Raw genomic sequence first — 20,366 nt, 5'->3', positions numbered from 1 at the left:
GACAAGCGAGGTCTCACTGTCCTGCAAAGGGGGATGCGTGGCTTTCCCGCCGAGCGAGCCTCAAAGAAGAGGGGCGGGAAGGAAAGAACAGAATATCCTGATGCCTGAACACAACCCTGAGTAGTGTGTTATTTAAGGTTATTCTTTAAATAACTTTTTCTTTTTTAAAGATATTTGTTGATTTCATAGAGAGGGAGGGAGAGGGAGAGAGATAGAAACATCAATGAGAAAGAATCATTGATCAGCTGCCTCCTGCACACCCACACTGGGGATCAAGCCCTCAACCCGGGCATGTGCCCTAACTGAGAATCGAACTATGACCTCCTGTTTCATAGGTTGATGCTCAACTACTGAGCCACACCAGCCAAGCCATAACCACCCACCTTGTCGAGTCTTATATGCAGTGTTTAGCTGCCTGACTTATGGCAACTGAACAAAATACAGGGTGGGGCTGAAGGAGGCTTACAGTACTGAGTACCCAAAACCCAGGATTTGTTCTTGTATTACTATTTATTAGTTATCGTTTTATTGTCCACAGGAACAACTGTAAACCTACTTTTGCCCCGCCCTAGCATACAGGCCAAGTCCGTATGTCTGCTCTGGGCAAGAAACGTAACTGCCCTCCACTGCAGATCCTCTGCTCGCCTAACAATGCCACGTTTGCACAAGACCCCGGAGCAAACACAGCCTCGCGTCTTCCCCACAGAAGTAAAGGCGCAAGCTCAGCGCTGTCTCTGCACCTCAGCCCCAGCCCAGCACCCGCCATTCCCATCCGCCTGCTGACGCTGGTGCCCTCTGCCACCAGAAACCTCACGAAGGAAGCACACGAGCGAGGTCTGGGATTCAGCCTGGGCAGACGTTCCCGAGGTCACCACTCGTGCCCCAAACCGAAGGGGTCTGCAGTCGGCCACTGAGTGAATGCCCAGAGCTGTGAACCTCTTTGTTTCATTAGTGCAACAAAGGACAGTAAATCGCAAGGACTAGAGGGGTGTGAGGGGGCACCCTCTAGAGTTAGAAGTCCCCAGGGTAGAGCCCTGGGATCCTAAATACAAAGCAATGTTAGTAACAGTGGTAACAGCAGGTCTGCGACTGTGGGGACCACGCGCCTGTGGGCTACCTGGCCAGCCCTCGCCTCACCGGCCTCTGCGGTTCAAATCACTCTTGTCCCTATTTTACAGGCTCTGAGGCGTTAAGTAACTTGGCCGAGACTCTGCAACCAGCTCATGGTGGTGATTATCGCTAAATCCAGGGCAGTCTATAAGCTTTAAAATATTTTTCCTGCACAATCCTACCACCTGTATTTTCTCACGGCAGAACTACAGTAAAACAATCTAATCCTACCTCCATTTTATAAAAACAGGGGCATTTCTTAAAACAAAGCAAAGGAAAAGAAGACAGAAAAAGAACCTGATAGAACTTGTCTGCAAATGGTAAGTAATGCTAGAATACAAATGAAGCCGATGGCGGACTGTGGGTGGTGTTGTTTTTCTTAGTCCCACCTGCACTAACAGTTTCCATTTCAGGGTGACCTGTGGGCCTCCACAGCCAGGTCATCATCCATAAGCATCAAGACGGAAAGGAGCTCCCTCCCCCCCACCCCCACCTCCCTCACCTCACCCCCGGCCCCGAATGGCATGTTCTTGTGTAATTACATCTCTCCACGCCCTTCCTTTGGGAACAGGTCCGAATTATTCCCACCTCTTTGTTGAGCTGCGACTTTAATCAAAGGAAAGAAGCCTGAAAGAAGCCAAGCTCTGAAAGCCTTCATTCAATCCGCCCAGCAATTTCTCCAGGATTCAAACAGTAAATGAGTTAAAAACAAACAGGTGGGAGGGGAATCAATCTTTCTATTACAGACAAAATACGTGCATGGATGTACATATGTGTGTGCATGTGTTTGGGGGGAGTGATTTCTGTTCAATTAAAAAATGCATATATATTAAAAACATGGTAATAACATTAAAAGTTTATCATTAGAATAATTCTTTTCGTGGGTGCTGAAAGCTGAAGAATTAAAATACGCCCAGGAGGAAAATTCAAACCGAAGGCCAGAGCGCCCTCTTTCTTTTTCTTGAAGAAATTCACCCAAACCTCTGTCCTCGGAGACCGAGGTCGCTAAGCAGAGAGCCAGCAGCACAAGGCTCCTGCCTCTGTCCCTGCAGCCTCTACACACGGGCCACATTATTCATAAGAGAGGGAAGCAGAAGGGAAGAAGCACTTTTAAAAGTAGAAATACTCACAAAGCCATTTCAAACTGTTCCAGCCATTTTTTCTTTAAATCTTTTGTTTTGCAATAAAATTCTAACCCATTGTGTCCTTGGGTATGGATGAGGTAGAAGCCATAAGACCACTGTTAAAATTAATATTCCTCAGGTTAATACGAATCATGCATGAGTAACATCACGTTCCCAAATTCACTACACCACCACCATCATCCTCCACAGACCTCTCGTAACGTTAAACTGTGACCAATCAAGATCCCCGCAGTCAACTTCACATCTACAACCGTTTCTATGCCAAAGGCGTCTGTCTTGGTCGCTAGCATTTGGGGTGAGCCTATCAGCTGTGACACTGTCCCCTTCTTTCCCCTAATCAATTTCCAGAAACAGAAACTCCTGAATCGATGCGCTACCCCTCCCGGGAATGGAAGAGCACCATATCCTTGAATGTTCAAAGTCATGAGTGAACCACAGTTATGAATCTCCAAGAATTCACCTTTTTGTTTTCTTTATCCGTTGTAGGATTGTTGGCTATTTTGTACTGCTGGAGATCTATTATTTCCTTCATTTCATAGTTGTCACCTTTTCTTTTACATACAATCACTGCCAAGTCGAATAAGAAGATGTGCCTGAGAGAGAGAGAGAGAGAGAGAGAGAGAGAGAGAGAGAGAGAGAGACTGATTTAAAATGGGTTGGAAGCACGTGTTAGTTCTTCCCTTATGAACTGAATTAAACCAAACAAACATTTTTCCTTTGAGTTGAAGACAACGGCAGTGCTGCACCCTGAAAAGAATGAACTGCGAGCATCGTACCCTTCACGACCCTTAACGAAATGAGTGGCCTCGCTGTTCCTCAGTTTCCTTATTTAAAAACAGGGGGGACATTTTTGTTTATTTGTTTTTATTGTTTTGTTTTGATTTTTGTTAATCCTCACCTGAGGATATTTTCCCATAGATTTTTAGGGAGAGGGAAAGACAGAGAGAAACATCAATGTGAAACACATTGATTGGTTGCCTCCTGCACGACCCTGACTGGGGCCCCGGCCAGGGAGGAACCTGCAACCAACGTACATGCCCTTGACCAGAATCAAACCCAGGACCCTTTGGTCCGCAGTCCGAGGCTCTATCCACTGAGCCAAACTGGCTAGGGCAAAAAAAAAAGGAAAATTTTAATAAGAACAACAGCTACACTCAACATAGCTATAACAAACAACTGAGCCAGGCCAGTGTGGTTCAGTGGTTGAGCACTGACCCATGAACCAGGAGGTCAGGGTTCAATTCCCAGTCAGGGCACATACCCGGGGGTTGCAAGCTCGATCCCCAGTAGGGGGGCGTGCAGGAGGCAGCTGATCCATGATTCTCATGAATTATTGATAGTTTTATCTCTCTCCCTTTCCCTTTCTCTCTCTGAAATCAGTAAAAAATATATTTTTTAAAAAGAAACAATTGAGATTAGCCATAAAAAGTGTTGCCCTTGAACCATTACTTTTGTTTTAGTTTAAAAGCTAACCATTTACAGAATAATGTGAATGAAAACAACGGCAATTAGCTTCTACTGATGTTATTAGGAGTCAGCCCGAATGGCTATCACAAGGATGGCTGACACCATTTAAACCCCCATGGCCATCTGGGGAGCGAGATGTTAGTATTGTCATTTATTGTGGAGGAAACTGAGGCTTGGGGAGCTCATCTGCTGAAGGTCACGCCGCTAGTGAGGTGCTGAGCGGGTGCCCACCTGGCCCAACGGTGGGCCCTGTGCTCTTCCCCTGCAGGCTGCGCCTGGTGGTTACAGGCAGGAGCCACCTGAACCACCGCCTGAGAGGTACAGGAGCAAAGCGCAAACTAGAGGAAATTATGGTTAAATTTACATGCTGCTATTTCTCCGTTTTTATTAAAAACAACATAACTGGGGAGAAAAACTATCATCCCATCATCCGATACCAATCCTTGTACCTTTTCGAAAACTCTCTGTGATTTATACGCACACATTTTTGAAACTCTGATAATGGTACATTCGTGCAGCCTTAACACCTGCATCACTTTCAAAGCCTATTTTCCTGGAGATGCTAAAAGGATGTGTGTCTCCTGGAAGCTACCTGTGGAGCCTGGGTATCAGGTGGAAGCAAGAGCTGATGCTGCCCCCTGCTGGCTGGCTTCCTCATCTGCAAAGGTTCCAGAAAAGGGCCATTTCAACCCAGTGATAATCACATATAATTTGGGACACCATGCGAAGCTCACTAATCTCCAAGGACCCCACCTACAAGTTCCCCTCCAGAAAGGCTCACTCACGCAGTGATCCTCGCTCAAACATCTTCCTTAGGACATTTGGTATCATTTTCGTTATTTTAAAATGTAGACCCCAAAAATGAAACAATTGTGTGGTGGTAGTTACCTATGCTATGGTGCCTCTACCTCTCTCTCAGCATCATGTGCACTTTCTTTTACCCCAGCCGACATTCTCTAGCTGCCATTTCCTACTTAAGAACTTAGACAAACCAACAGACACCAAGCAGAGGGGACACCCCTAAGGCATCTACGTGAGGAACGGTTGGGGAACGGAGGCTGGCTTGCCCCTCGGTTTCTTCCTTCGAGGCCCGGCTTTGCCCGGAGGACTGTTTCTGAGGCCTCCCCAGGCTCGGATACGAACGGCTTATTCTGGAAGTGCTCGCCCCTCTTCCTCACCTTTCTTGCTTCGTGTGCTTGTCCAGAGTGGTGATTCGGATCTCCCCATCTCCCTGAGGCCGTCCAAACAGCAGCACTGGTTGGTTCTAAAACAGAAATGTACACACCTCAGTGTTTCATAATCACATTAAAAAAAGAGAAAATCTCAGTGAGGATGTGTATTAAGAACAACTACGGTTACTTGACAGCTTTTGTCATTTCACGGTTTTAGCGCCCTTACTCTAAAAGGCTCAGGTCTACATGATACACTTTCAAAAACAGCCTGTCCTTGGTCCTCCTGGGAGGCAGGCTGAGGACATTAACTAATTTTACTTATAACCCTAATGAGGAAGGCAGCTACCGAAAGAGAGAATTCATCCTAAGAATTCAAGTCACGAGGAAGATGCAGGAACTAGTATTTCTTGAGCATCCGCTCTGGCTCAGCCACTGTAACAGGGTGAAATGACATAGACCCGGCCCTCGTGGAGCTACCAGCCAGCGGGGAAACAAGTAAGTCTGTATTTACAACTGCGTGACTGCCGTGAAGGGCAGCATGCAGGGCCGGGGACCCACTTTGGTTTAAAGAGTCAAGGAGGGTGACCCTGCTCAGAGATCTCAGGAATGACCAGTTCTGACTTAGCCCACTGGCTCTGTGGCGGAGTGTCGGCCCATGGACTGGAGGTCACGGTTCCATTCCCGGTGGGGCACATGCCGGGGCCATGGACCGGAGGTCATGGTTCCATTCCCAGTCAGGGCACATGCCTGGGGCTGTGGGCTCCCTCCCCAGTGGCCCCCCCACCCCGACCAGTAACACTGTGGCTTCTGCCTGGAACCCCTTCCCCCGGATCCCTGTGCTGTGGCTTCTTCTTAGGCTTCCGGTTCCAGGGGCCACCACCTCAGAAGGGCTTTTCTAACCATCATATCTAAACGAGGCCTCTTCTCATCCTTCTCATCCCCTGTTGTCTCGCCCTGTTCACAGCACTATCTCAAAATAGCATCTTTAAACTCTCCTTTCCCTGTCTCCTCCACCCTGAGACCTCGGGGCTCAGAGTTCCAGCCCCAGCCCCAGGCTCAAGGTCAGGCGCACAATAGTCACCCAGCACATACACATAAAATGAGTAAATGCACGGAATCAGCGGGAGTATGTACGGCGGTGAGGGCGCCGCGGTCTGGGATCTGGATGGCCGGGGAAGAAGCTGTGTGACTAAGGTGAGGGGACGGTGAGGGCAGAGCCATCCGTGTGGATGCTGCCAAACAGGAACAGGGAAAATAAACTAGAATTAGAAAATGGAAAGTAAAGTGTCTTTTCTTCAAAAACCACACGTGGTGGGGTAGGGAAGCTGGACGGAGTGATCATGACCTACCAGGTTTTCTATAGAGAGCTGGAACTGCCTGATTTCACGCAGGGTCTCGTTGTCTCTCTTCACTTCGTTCACATACTGTGCCAAGTCCTGCGGAGCGAAGAGAAGGGGACAAAAAGAAGGCCCATGAGATGGGAGGAGAGAGGAGAGCTGTCCGAAAGAAAACACATCATTCCCTTCAGGAGCGGCAAAAGCACCTGTGGCTTTTCAATGGCCATCGAATCAACCAAAGCTGCTCACCAGAGCAAGTTAAAAATGTCTGGAGGACAGCCCGGCCGGCGTGGCTCAGTGGTTGAGCATCGACCTATGAACCAGGTCACAGTTCAATTCCAGGTCAGGGCACATGCCAGGTTGCGGGCTCGATCCCCAGTGTAAGGTGTACAGGAGGCAGCCGATCAATGATTCTCTCTCATCATTGATGTTTCTCTCTCTCCCTCTCCCTTCCTCTCTGAGATCAATAGAAATGTTGTTGTTTTTCAATGTCTGGAGGACAGCTGGGAAGACCGAAGAGGTGTCACTTACCTCACCCTTGAGAAGAACAGGATTAAAAAAAAAAAAAAGTGACCCCACACAGAACAACAGAAAGGGAACCAGATCAGGAGAATGTACATTCCGAAGACATTAACAACGACCCTGAGAGGAGGACATGTCACTCGCGTTGGAGTAAGGGCAGAAAGGAGGGCTCGGCGAGGGAGGGAAAGGTAACTAAGTTAGACCAGGAACCTGCAGGACTGTTCTCTGCCATCAGTTCGTGTCTCTATTCCTGGGAGCCTTCGATCACATCTCCTTTGAAAGCAGAGGGGACGGAGGCGAGAGAGAGCAGAGAACTCGGGGAAACGGGGCGCCATGAACACGGCCCCCTTGCTCCCTGGGTGCCGCCTATTTTTAAATGTCTGCTCTCATTTCGGAGGAAACAGTAGCTAGTCTTCCACCCGGTGACCAGCTATTTTTATGGTACGCGCTCTCCATTCTCTGTGTTCTGGGGTCTTTTTCATCGTCTCTGTTCCCTTCAGTTCATCTGAAGCAGCGGGAACAGAACTCGGACAAAAGGCAGTTCTGAACTCTGTTCTAAATGAAAGTCTGACTTTTCAGAGCCTGTATCTATAAATGATCTCTTAAAATTAGACCCTTGGTATGACTTTTTGTAACAGTAAGTAACTGGGTGATGAGCCCTGACGGGGTGGGTGTAGAGCCGCTGGGAAACGGCCCAGAGACCCGGAGAAGCATCACCACCGTCTCACAGTCGCCTCTCGTTTTGCTCTGAGGACACATTTGCTTCTGTTTTAAATTAGGGACGAATATTTCCTTCACAGTTCAGCACAGCGTGGAAGTTGGGTCTTAGAGATCCCCCATGTGCTCAGAAAGTCTGCCTCTATCTACTCGTCATTCTTGACTTTCAGGTTTCCCTGAACATAGAAACCCAACCTGAACCTCATGTGCACTGACGCTCAGCATCCGCAAAGGAAGCCTGGCAGAGGCCTCACCGGAGAAAGCTCCCGCCCACCTGGTGCTTACACAGCCGCAGGGTTCTACTGGCGACCACCCAGAGAATGTCGAAGGCAACCACGATATGAAATCATTCGTGGAGGCTATGGAAGTTGTCATAACATTCACAAATAACAAAAATTCTTTTCACCCAGCCAGCGTGGCTCAGTGGCTGAGCATCGACCTATGAACCAGGAGGTCACAGTTCGATTCCCAGCTGAGGCACATGCAGGCTCGATCCATAGTGTGGGGCGTGCAGAAGGCAGCCGATCAATGATTTTCTCTCATCATTGATGTTTCTGTCTCTCTCTCTCCCTCTCCCTTCCTTTCTGAAATCAATAAAAATATATAGTTTTTTAATTATTTTAATTCACCTGTTGGTTTTATGTGTTTTTATCTAACAATTAAATTCATACAAGTGTATTTATTTCAGTCAAAAACTATTCAACTCTCCCCACCAGAAACAAAACTACACAAATACTTGTGTATATTATAATATATTAGCATACCATGCATATGGCTTAGCAGAGTCTTCTCTTGTTTTCAGGCAAGAATAACAAACACAAGCAAGGTCACGGCGCATCGCTTTACCTTCATTGCATCCAGAGCCAGCTTCAGATTCGCCTTCTCTGTGGGGTCGGTGGTATGCTTGACCAGCTCCTATTTGGAAGACACAGTTCAGTACTATTTTCATCAAATTAACACCCAAACGTAAGGAAGAAAAAATTTAAAAATTAACCCTTTATGTAGGTTTGGCGCAGCCACAAACAGTAGAGAATTTCTCAAAAAATTAAAATGGAACTGCCTTATAAGACTCAGCAATTCCGCTCTGGAAATATATCCGAAGAAACCCAAATCACTAATTTGAAAGGATGTATGCTCCCCTATGTTCAGTTACAGTGTAATTTACAAGAGCCAAGATCTGGAAGCAACCCAAGTGCCCATCATCATGGGACTGAACATACTTTCAAAATTTAAAGTACAAAACAATCCAAGAGAAATTAGGAAAAAGTTTGCTAAATTTCATAAAAGTATAGTCACATTTGATACTTTTAGAAGTCTGTCTAAAACCTAGATACAAACAGATGTGTCTTGAAAACTACACCTTCTAAACTCTTCCATTGGTATTTAGTAACCAAAGTTACTAAATAAATTATTCTCTTATTTTGGACAGGTTTTTAGTTCCACGATGTCTCAGAAACTGATCGCCTTAGTCTTCCTTATTATTTCTTCATAAAATCCAATTTGAGTAGAGTTGCTCTGAGTTTAGGTCTCATACATGTTTTAATGCGTTTTAAAGAAATAATCAGGGTTTGAATTTCTCTGATTTCTCAGTAGAACAAAAATAGGGATGACTAATAATTCTGCGGCTTCAGTGCAAGAAATGTAATATTAAGAGGTCCAAAGCACAGAAGACTCCAAATCATATTTCACATGCAGGTAGGAGACCTGTTTAAAACAACATTTCACAAGCGTCAGCAGAGGAGATAGGCTAATGCAGTAGGACATTCCTTTGGAGCAGAACTAATGAGTCTCCTGGTACAGCCATCAAATTAAATTTATAAGACTCTCCACCCTCATTAGAGGACTAACCGTGGAAACCACAAGCTTTGGGGTTATAACGAGAATCCCTTCAAAATACATGTAGCCTTGTTATAATCTACTAGAGCAGAAAGCAACCCAGAATGTGACACAACTCTTCAGGTTATGGTTATCAGGCAAAAGTTCTCCCAGAATTAACCTGCTGAATCCGGGTACATAGCACTATCGAGAATCTAGTAAGTGACTAATACTGACGACAAAGCATTTGGCCGAAGGGGTCTTCATATTTGTTTTGACCCGATTATTTAACTTTTAAATCTGTCTGGAGCCAGCTCTGTTTGCGGGACAGGGAGTGTGACCTCGTGAAAAATGAGCATCACCTTGGCTTCAAGGAAGGCAAGTTCCCAGCTGTTATTTCCCGCTGCGCCCCACTGATCATTGAGAATTGCAAGGGGCTCGGGCCCCAGACACGGAGCCTCGGGCACACAGTGGATGCCTCATGAGTATTTGGTCGAAGGAATGAAGGAACAGGGGATTAAGTGACGTACCTGCAGGAGAAGGTGGTACTTTAACACGCGCTGCATTGGGACCACGAGCAGGTCTCGGAGAGTGAACTTCCCGTTGTTGGCGCGTTTGGAACATTCCTAGTGAAACGTGGTTTTTAAAACGTGCGTTAAAAACCGTTAGCTTTATCAAAGGGGGTCATAAAGCCAACACGAAAAGATGCAAAGGCCATACACAGAACTGTGACTGCATGATAAACATCTCCTTTTCCTTAACAAGCCTTGTTTCTAAAAAACAGAAAGCACCTACAATTAAAAACCAAAAACAAACCAACCTTGGAGCATTTCAGCTCTAACTATGAACCGGTAAGAAAAACTATGAAGAGTCTTTCCTCTGGGCCCTCCAGGGTCTTCCTCCTCACAGGCTGACAGCTCTGCCTTGTCCCCAATCTCATCCAAGCCCCGGCCCGTCCAACCCACATGGGCCGCCCCACCAACACACCCTGGTTCTCTCCAGCTGCCATGTGCTTGGCCCAGTTCCCGGCGAAATCCAGCGTTCTCCTCAGGAACTACACTTCCAGGCCTTTAGTGACAACCCCAATCAAAAGGATGCTCTCTCTGTGCCTTGTGGGTCTTTTCATTCTTGTTGTACATAATCCCTTCCCCAAGATGTCTCCCATACCTCTAAGAATCTGGTATTTGCTGAAGTGTTTGTTGAACTGAATGAAATGATTGACTCCAAAAATATGCTCAAGTGTAAACCTACTACAGGATTCAATGTTTCAAAAGCCTCGGGTTTCTTTTTTTTTTTTTTTTTAACATCACACTATTCTTTTTTTAAAGTGTATTTTAAACTAGTACTTTACTGTTTCTCACAGATCTATAGTGTAGTTCAAAAAGAATGGCTGCCAAAACCGGTTTGGCTCAGTGGATAGAGCGTCGGCCTGCGGACTCAAAGGTCCCAGGTTCAATTCCGGTCAAGGGCATGTACCTGGGTTGTGTAAACCTACTACAGGATTCAATGTTTCAAAAGCCTCGGGTTTCTTTTTTTTTTTTTTTTTAACATCACACTATTCTTTTTTTAAAGTGTATTTTAAACTAGTACTATAAAATATATTAAAAAAAAAAAAAAAAAAAAAGAATGGCTCAGTTGGTTGAGCATCGTCCTGTGCACCAAAAGGTCACTGGTTTGATTACAGGTCAGGGCACATGCCCTGGATGTGACTTCAATGCCCAGTACGGGGTGTGAAGGAGGCAGCCCATAGATGTTTCTCTCTCCCTCTCTGCCTCTCTCTCTAAAAATCAATTTAAAAAACAGAATTCACAAAAATATTATTATTAGTGGGCAACTTAGTAAGTCCAAAATCTTCAGACAATTGCACATCCCAGACCAAGGAATTTGGGAAGGAGCTCAGGAAAGGAGTTATAGTCAAGGAAATACTCCTTAGCTCATGACTTGGTTTCCCTGTGCCCACACTTAGCTCTTCTGGAACATAAAACGATATATCACCAGAAGCGACAAAGCAAACTCCATCAGCTCTAATGACCACAGCGCCTAATGAGTGTGTCTGACTGAGGATCTTAAGCAAGAAATGCCAGCTCGGCCTGGCCAATTGCCGCAGGCCACTGGAAAGGTAACTATGGCGCTGACTGCTTGCTTCCACACATTAGGGAGCGCTCTGGGTCACGGGTCTCAAATGGGAGGTTAAACTGTTAATTCTGTGGTCATGGACAGGTCTCCTCTCCCAGTGAAGTCCCACCCAGTGACCATACTCTGCATGTTCAGCTCCTTAAAACAGGCTGCATCTGACACTTCCTATATTATGACATCTAACACAGCGTCAGGAGCAGAAGTACCATACACTACAATTCACGCTGTGATGTGATGGAAGTCAGTGTAAAACTGTTGGGGGGAAACTGGTTCCTTTCAGTCCTAAGCCACAGGCTTTCTCAGCCCCAACGGCTGGAAATTACCCGAATCCACCTCACTCCTGAGGCTCTGATGGGATCAGCTCCTGAGGCAGCCACCGCCTCAGGCTGTCCCACGGCTGCTACGTCCACCACGTTATATTGTGTAGAGGCAGCTACTAATGCGCTTTATAAAATGGCCATGAAATTATACTGAGAATACATGGGGACATTAACGGTCGCACTGGTCGGGAAAAGGAATATCTGGCTCTTAGGGTGGTTCATAAACCAAGAGACAAAACAACAGGCACCTCTAACTTCAGCTTGACGTCTTCCTTCGTCTTAGAGATGTAGTCTAAGCTGGAGATGGCCGACTCCACAGCGCTGCAGTACTGCCCGTAAATCACCAGCCTGGAAGGGAGCGAGACAAGGAGGAAGCCTTTTCGCCGCCCCACGTGTCCGCATGAACAGTGCTGATTCCTACCTATGAGCAGTGTTCACACTGACCCTCACTACGATGACCAACGAACAGCCCCAACATTTTAAATTCAGAAGTTACCTTTCCTTGTAGTTAATGAAAATTTGATACAAGTTCTGGTCATTCTTATTTACGATGGAATCGTGGATTTCTTGCATTAGGTTCCGATGAACTTTCACAAGTTCCTTAGAAAAGAAAGCAAGGTCAAAGTTAGTTAGAAATCAGAACAACAACAAAAAAATCACCGGACCCCAGAATCCCTATTGCTGCTAGAATTGCCATCCAAGGACACGCTAAAGGCGCTCAGTACAGAAACCTGCTCACATCCACATCCATAAAGAGAGGAGGGAGAGGAGGGGAGGAGCGGGAGGAAGCGGAGAGGAGGAGGAAAGGGAAGGGGAGGGCAGAGGACGGGAGCGTGAGAGGCCACATGAAACAGCAATTTCAGATCTGACTGGAAATGCCCATGTCCTGTGCGAGAGAAATGATTTCACTGGTTATTAAAGGGTAATTTTATTCCTTGTAGAGAAATATGCACAGCTCATTTTCATTTTGAAACTGCTGTAAATGTTTCAATTCAACTACCAAGTGCTTAATGTTTTATTGACAAGATAAGTGAGGACTCGTGTCCGGGGGGCATGGAAATGTAGATTTACACTTTGGTCAATTAGTGGTGTCCCAGGGCTGAGCTAACAACAGTCAGGCTGAATCACCAGACAACTGGGGCAGAAAAGGAGGAGCAAATACCCTGCCAAGGAGGCCTTACCCGAGCTCCTCACAGGCAGGATGTCACATGTTTCCTGACAGGCAAGTAATTTCCAGTCAGACGGTCCTGCCAGTCACCGCCATGGAACCAAGGGGCCAGTCCCCCACTATCCCCTCCCCTGTGCCCTGAGACTCCCTGACCTCAATGCCCAAAGGAACCAGGAATATCCTGGGCCTGTCCTTCTGGCTCTGGGGGGAGAGGGGGGTGTTACTTGTTTGTTTATACATTTTTTATTGATTTCAGAAAAGAAGGAGAGAGAAACATCAATGATGAGAGAATCATGGATCACTGCCTCCTGCACACTCCACACTGGGAAACTGAGTTCCCAACCTGGGCATGTGCCCTGACCGGGAATGGAACTGTGACCTCCTGGTTCATAGGTCAACACTCAATCACTGAGCCATGTCGGCCGGGCGAGCATGAAAAGGCCTGTCCAATGGGGTCCTCGATTACAATGACCATATTTGGGTGGTTCAAGATCCTCATCTTCCTAGAACGTGCACTTGGTTATTTCCTAACCATTCACTTGACGTTGCGACCTTTCTTCCTGCAATGTTACAATCAATGAGAATGTCTTCATTGGGCCCAAATCAAGGACAAGACCAACGTGCCACAACTAGCTGACTGGGGCACGTCCGCAATGTACGTAAAGAAGCAAAACAGACGGGGCCAGTCAGGTGATGCAAGCACCCCTGTACACAAAGGCTGACATATTACACATGAAAGCTGTGCAGTGAGACCACAGCCAGCTCCAGAGGCCTCGGAACGTGAGTCTTGCCCAGCATGACCTCAGTTGGCATAGCGTTTGCCTGGCTTCATGCTTCCAAGTAAATATTCTTTTAGGATTATAAAACCAATGGAAGGTGCTCTGAAACTTGAAATGCTTACATAAACCTATTAAAATAGACTACTGAGCCCAGTGGCATGGCTCAGTGGTTGAGCACTGACCTATGAACCAGAAGGTCATGGTTTGATTCCTGGTCAGAGCATATGCCCGGGTTTCGGGCTCCATCTCCAGTAGGGGGCATGCAGGAGGCAGCCGATCAATGATTCTCTCTCATCACTGATGTTTCTATCTCTCTCCCTCTCCTTGCCTCTCTGAAATCAATAAAAAATATATTCTAAATAAATAAATAGAATAGGCTGTTGAAGCATAAGGAAGTCATGTATTTCAGAAATTGGAGTTAAGGTTGATATAACTGGAAGCAGAAAAGAGACACCAAGACAGTGGCGGAATGGTAGGAGTAGAGGAGACGGAGGAGCCAGGACGGTGTCGGTAAGACGGGGTTGAGGGGCTGGAGGAACCACGGAGCAGTGAGTGAGCCAGAAGGGGGGCTCCCCCAGACACAGACAGGAGCCCAGGGACTGTTGAACTAAGACTCCCTCAACATGAATCTTATCCATGTGTCTTCCGCATATATTCTGAGTGACTTTTGATTAACGACATGACTTATCAGTTATTTCTTGAGAATATAGCTATAAGAACTCAAGAGGCAGAAAATAGAGTCAAAATTGTTAAAGAATACCAGAGAATGCTACAACAGGGATCTGGAACCCCAATGAGGATTTTACAGAAGTACCCCACGTTTAGCTAGCATAGTTTCACTTACGGGAATGTTGATGAAGACAGAATCAAATTCTGCTGCTGTCAGAAATCGTTTTAGTGGTGCCATGAAGTACTACCCGGAGAGGAGAGAGAATAAGAATTAAGGACAACTCATCCTAATCTAGATAACAGATCGTCATCAACAAACATAAATATTTACTGAAAGTCGGTTGTTTATCAGTATTATGAATGCCCAAAAAACAGCAGAAACTATTTTCTCTGCCTTACAAATCACAGACTTGAACAGAGATAGAAAGACATAAATACAAGTTAATACATTTAAAGCATAAAATACTTTGGGTGGTGAACACACAATGGAACAGACAGATGAAGTATTATAAAATTCTGTAACTTCCATGACCGAGAACCAGAGTTCTATTGTGTTCACTGCTATATTCGGATTGATCCCTGCACGCAGATACTGAAATCAATCAATAAATAGTTGTGGAAGGATTAAAGCTTCTTTGAGATCTGTAAACCCAAAGTTCTATTGAAAATTAGAATACACACACACACACACACACACACACACACAGGAAACACTGAGCCCAACACGTTCACCAAGCCAGGCAGGAGGGGCATCAAGAGTGACACCTGATCACTTACTTTCTCTATTGACTCCAGTGTTTCTGTGTATTTTTCTTCTGTCTGCTTAATTTCTGCGAGGCAGCAACTTCGTATGTCATTTTCTGGACATTTCTGCAATTAGAATGATCCCATTAAAATTAGTTAATCAAATTCATGTGTTAATCTCTCTGGCGGGAACTAGAAAGAGATCAAAATCATTGCTGGTTTCCTGAAGCTTTCCATTTCTAATAAAACACATAACCAAGAGATCGGCATGGTTATAACTAGTAACCATGACCTGTTACTGCATCTGGAGCCGTAGAAACGTGTTACAGGTCAAAACAACCCTGGGAGTCTCTGGTCTAATCCTTTCATTTTACTGGTAAGGAAACCAAATCTGAGCGATAAGTGACATGTCACCAGCAGAACAATAGCAGAGGAGCAATGGGACTTAATTTCATGGAGTCATGGAATTGTACTGTTATGAAAGAAAATCTTCTGTGACAAAGCAGGTAAATATTCTTTTACATTTGATGTCGCATCAAATATACACATAACGGGCAAAGGTAAGAAAGAAAACAAACAAAAAAGCCATCCCAGCAGAAGTTCCATAAACAATTACGTTGAATCTTTAAAATGGTCACTTTCCCAATAAAATACCCAGAGTAACTAAAAAGAAAAAGAACAAGGCGAGTGCCTACGGGTTGCTGCGCCTCCTCCGCTTTCATCAAGTCCTCGTAGACCTCTCCGCCTTCGTCTTCCCCGTAGACACAGTCATACAGGCCCTCCTCATCCTCCACGTGGGTCTCGCTGGAACGAAGGGCACGGGAGAAAGGTCACTGTGTGGTAGGAGACGCAGGAGCTAGAAGCAGCTTCCCGGATTCCCATGGAAATCCAGAGGGGACAGAAAATGGAATTGGTGGCGTTGGAGGCTCAGGTGACGGCTCCGTCCCTCCTACAGGGACAATGACAATGACAACAGCACCCGACAGCAATGGCAGGGACACGGACATTCACCACGTGCTGACTATGCACAGCGCCCCCGTGACGCCTCTGCAGGAGCCCGCCGCCCCCCAGGCCGGCATCGGTGGTGCTGTCAGGCAGGCCCTGTCAGTGGGTCCAGCATCGCAATCAAGACTTCGAGAGGACAACAAGGCATTGGACTGGCCCCAGACAACACAGGTCCGTGCAGGGCCGGATTGAAAAGTCTGCCTCATACTCGGGATGCGCTGATCACACTATCGAAGGGTAGGGTACGGAGAAGATGGGGAGCTGAAGGGGACCTAGCACGTGACAGTTTTTCAGATGCATCACTTTCTGCAGGCTTATCATTGCCGAGACCTCGTGCAGTGGGTTTCAGACCACGTTCCTTTGGAGGGCACCTTCCTTGCGCCAGCCAAGCGAGCACCGTCTGCCCTGCCTCTCCAGGAATGGAGTGCAGTGTCTGCTCCATGTCCCTTCACGGCCTCACTCCTCTGTCTCCACCTCTACATGCCTGGGAAGGGCTCAAATTTGACTTGGCGGCGGTCTGCCTCTCTACTCCTCAGAGAGCCCTGCACGCGTGGGCCACACAAAGGCAACCAGGAGCCCAGGGAAATCCACTGTCTCGGACGCTTTCCCTTCCGGGTCTGGGGTTGATGGTTACACACCTCAGCCCCTGGCCACTGTCCCCTTCACAGCGCTCTGCCAACACCCCCAGCTACGGCCCACAAAGGAAGCGCTCACGTACTCTATCAGGTCGGGGAGGGCTTTGTAGATGTCCTCATCGCTGACGCTCTCCTCTGTTGGGAAGGGCCTGGGGAGGGGGATAGGGAGAGAAAAACAAGATGAGCAAGTGGCATCCAGCGGGGCATTGCCTCCCATGAACCGTGTCAGCCCGCCTGCCGCCAGCACGGGCCGTTCAGTCACCATGTCTGAGACAGCGTCTGGCGTTTCTCCCAGTGTGGCTGGGTCTGGGGGTCCCCGGGAGACCAAGCACCTGCTACCCCAGGGCATCAGCAGCAGGTCTGCTGGTCACCCAGTCCTCTGAGCAGCTGGGGACAGGCTGCTGTGCTTAATGGATCCCCCACCAGCCACAATTCTGCAGGCTCACCTCCTGGCAGAGAGCAGGCCTGCCTTCAACACCAGCTCTTCTCACTTACGGATGCTGATGTGACTGACAAATGACTGAGTAGCAATCACCCTTAACAAATAACTGGGTGGCAATCACTCTTGACAAACAACTAGGTGACAATCACTCTTGACAAATAACTGGGTGACAACCTAATAATGAAAATTATTAGAAGGCAAGAATACTGCGTCCTGTATATATGATTATTGACTCTGATATATTTTTCTACTTAGACTTATTAGTAAAGGTGTTGAAGTTGTGTGTGTTTTTCAATTATTGGGTAAATGAGTCAATCGGACCTCAGGGAGAATAGGATGTTTTCTCTGCTCCCTGTTCAAAGGAAATCACTGTCATTGATCCCCTATTCCTAGCCATGAGCACCCTTTTTGCCTCATGCTTCTGTGACACATTTGATAACACGCACATAATGCTCTAAATCCATGTCTAACAAAGTCACAGAAATCAGACTACAGAGGCAACGTTTTACTTTTTTTTACATGCCACCAGCATGTGTGTTTGCCTTGATGAATCACATATATAGAAATGTTGAAGGGAGTTTTAAAAAAAAAGAACCATATCAATGATAGTCACCAGTAGAATGAGAACTATGTTTGGCCAACGGGTCTCATTCAGCTCTGTGAATACGTTTTTAGTTGCTCAGTAAGTGTCAAATGTGTGTTGGCACTTACATACCAGCCAGCCTGCATGAGTGAGAAGCAGTCCTCGCATGCAATATGCTCTGCAAACAGTGACTACTGAATAAGCAATCGTTACACTGAACATGGGCCGCGGAGAAACACGCTTACCGGATTCCTGTGGCCAACGCGATGGGTGTTCGTGAGAGTCGCGATAGCGTTTCTATCACCTGAGAACAGAGGGACGTGTTCATTGAAAGTGTATTTCAGGAAAGATGAGTTCTTTTCACAAAACAGTAGTTTAGCAATCTAACGTCAACAATGGCAGCAGACGCGTGAATTTGCAGACCAAAGAGGTGCAGAATGGAAGAGCTGGGAGTGGCAGTATAAACACCTTTGGTATAATTTTGTCCCTTTCTTGAAGTGACCCCACTTCAAATGCTCAATAGCCACGCACACAGCAAACTTTCCCATCATCACAGAAAGTTCCACCGGTCAGCCTGCTGGGTAGCAATGTGATGGAGCACATGGGCTCTGGGGCCAGACCCCACGGTTCAAATCCTGGCTTTACCACTTATTAGTCACATAACCTTGGACAAATGACTTAATTTCTCCGGGCTGCAGTTTTTTTTTCCATCAGGATACGGCATACAATAATAGATTATTAAAGTCATTAGATTACTGTAAGGATTTAAAGATAGCACATGCAAAATATTTCAATGGTAGCCATTCTTGAAAATCTCCAACTTTAAGAAAATCACCTTATTCTAATTCTGGGTGTTTCAGGAAAAAGAGTTTCTTGTATGTACCCCTGCTCATCCTCCTGTTTTAAGGTCCCTTAAGAAGACGTACCCAGCCATGGCTGTCGCCTTAGTAGCTAGTAATTTCCTGTTTGACACTGTGGTTTCAGCAGTATCACCATGCAATCAAAAGGAAACTAGTATTGCTATGCATTTTACTATGCTATTATTGGGGAGACTTTCTATGAGAATGACCATACATCCACAAGATGCATTTTCTGTTCCTTTTGCTACCAATAACCAGAACTATTCACAACCCGTCCCCCTCTCCCCCTGCAAAACTTGAGTTTGATGTTTCCATACAATTGTCCACCAGAGGGAGCCAGACAACAGCACTCCATCACTTTCCTCCTGCGGTGAATGAGTTTATATAGTACAAGCGTTTCTGAAAGTCAGCAAGCTGCACCGAACTCCTGCTATTTCTGTAAAAGGAGCATTTCCCACTATTTAGTGATATAAAAATAAAGACACAGATTCGGAGGAGAGGAGCACGGCAAGAGACTATGCAGCATGCCTTAGAGAGCACCTCCCAGGACCCTCTCTCGGTTCTGGGCCCATCTGATGATACATGGAGCACCCCGCTCCCCTGCCCCCCACCTCCCCCTCCCCATCCCGGTTAGCTCCAAGTGTAGCCAAAGCAAACAGAGACGGTTCAGTCCTAGTGTTTGCAGAACAGCGTGTCTGCTGTGAAGGCAGAGTGACCCCTGTACAAACAAGTACCAGACCCTCAGGTCCCTGCCGCTGGAAACGCCGACTCCAGAATATTGACTAATATTGACGGAACAAAACAGCACCAAAGGCAGGAAAGACGACGCTGTTTTCCCTGAAATGTATTCACTTCTAAAAGGCTGCCTCAGAATGAGATGAAACTGTGGTCATTAACGCCAAGAAAGAGGTAACTGGTCAGAACATGTTCAAGGTAATAATAGTCCAACAACCAGCTACTAAACCCACATCACAATGCTCTTTCTTCACCTCCGTCTACACCCTGTTTGTTAAAATGGCGGCATCTGTAAAGAAGTGACAAAGATTCCGGGGAACATGAATAGGAGTCAGTGTGGGAGGCAGGAGGGGAGGTGGGCAGGGCTGCTCCGGGCTCCAGAAAGGGGGCGAGACCCCGGAACCTGGGAAGGATCGCGGGAAACGGCTAAGAAGGAAGACGGCAGGGTCCAAGCTGCATTCTGAGAAGATCACTCAGCAAAGTGAAGGGCAGGCAGGAGGACCTGGGATGCAGACAAGGCACCAGGAGACACACCAGGGGTGTTCGCCATCGTCCAGGTGAGAAACAGGACGTCTGAGCTGAGCCCGCAGCAGTACAGACTGAGAGGCGACAAGTGGCTGATGCCCTGGGGAGGGAAGGACCAGGACAACTGGGGGTGGGGGTTGGGGGGTGGAGGGTGAGGGTGGGCTGTGAAAGCCGGGAGGTGGCCAGCTCCCCTGCCACCACCGCCACCGGAGAGCTGGGGGATGCTCCCAGCAGGATGCTCTCAGCCTCTCTGGGCCCCTCCACGTGCTGACCAGGTTCACCCTGAACTATGTAAGCCAGTCCCTCCTCCAGAGCCTTCTCTGACCGTCTCCCACCTGCCATCGGGGTTCTTGGGTCCCCATGGGACTCTGGACATAACGCTGCCCTAGCACCTAGCACCTTTTATTCGCTGCTTCAACTATTTCAAATGGACTCCTGTTGATTTTGTCAAAATGAAATAACACAGTAACACATAAGAGT

At 46.9% G+C, this 20,366-nt stretch overlaps 1 protein-coding gene across 2 annotated transcripts in view; it reads right to left on the bottom strand.

Moving 5' to 3' along the window:
• The window catches only part of VAV3 (vav guanine nucleotide exchange factor 3), a 159,226-nt gene that overhangs the window by 92,574 nt on the left and 46,286 nt on the right, over positions 1 to 20,366 (bottom strand). For both annotated transcript variants that reach the window (XM_006092618.3, XM_006092619.3), the window contains exons 3-15: positions 18,012 to 18,070; positions 16,825 to 16,890; positions 15,797 to 15,905; positions 15,135 to 15,227; positions 14,533 to 14,601; positions 12,238 to 12,341; positions 11,990 to 12,089; positions 9,816 to 9,911; positions 8,317 to 8,385; positions 6,244 to 6,330; positions 4,901 to 4,986; positions 2,716 to 2,848; positions 2,241 to 2,350 (exon numbers count right to left, since the gene is read on the bottom strand). In XM_006092618.3, coding sequence (XP_006092680.1) covers positions 2,241 to 2,350; positions 2,716 to 2,848; positions 4,901 to 4,986; positions 6,244 to 6,330; positions 8,317 to 8,385; positions 9,816 to 9,911; positions 11,990 to 12,089; positions 12,238 to 12,341; positions 14,533 to 14,601; positions 15,135 to 15,227; positions 15,797 to 15,905; positions 16,825 to 16,890; positions 18,012 to 18,070 — 1,181 coding nt within the window. The remainder of the gene's footprint in view (positions 1 to 2,240; positions 2,351 to 2,715; positions 2,849 to 4,900; positions 4,987 to 6,243; positions 6,331 to 8,316; positions 8,386 to 9,815; positions 9,912 to 11,989; positions 12,090 to 12,237; positions 12,342 to 14,532; positions 14,602 to 15,134; positions 15,228 to 15,796; positions 15,906 to 16,824; positions 16,891 to 18,011; positions 18,071 to 20,366) is intronic.

This window comes from Myotis lucifugus, unplaced genomic scaffold (assembly GCF_000147115.1).
Source record: "Myotis lucifugus unplaced genomic scaffold, Myoluc2.0 scaffold_101, whole genome shotgun sequence".
Lineage (NCBI taxonomy): Eukaryota > Metazoa > Chordata > Mammalia > Chiroptera > Vespertilionidae > Myotis > Myotis lucifugus.
This window is presented reverse-complemented; position numbering and strand designations above follow the sequence as displayed.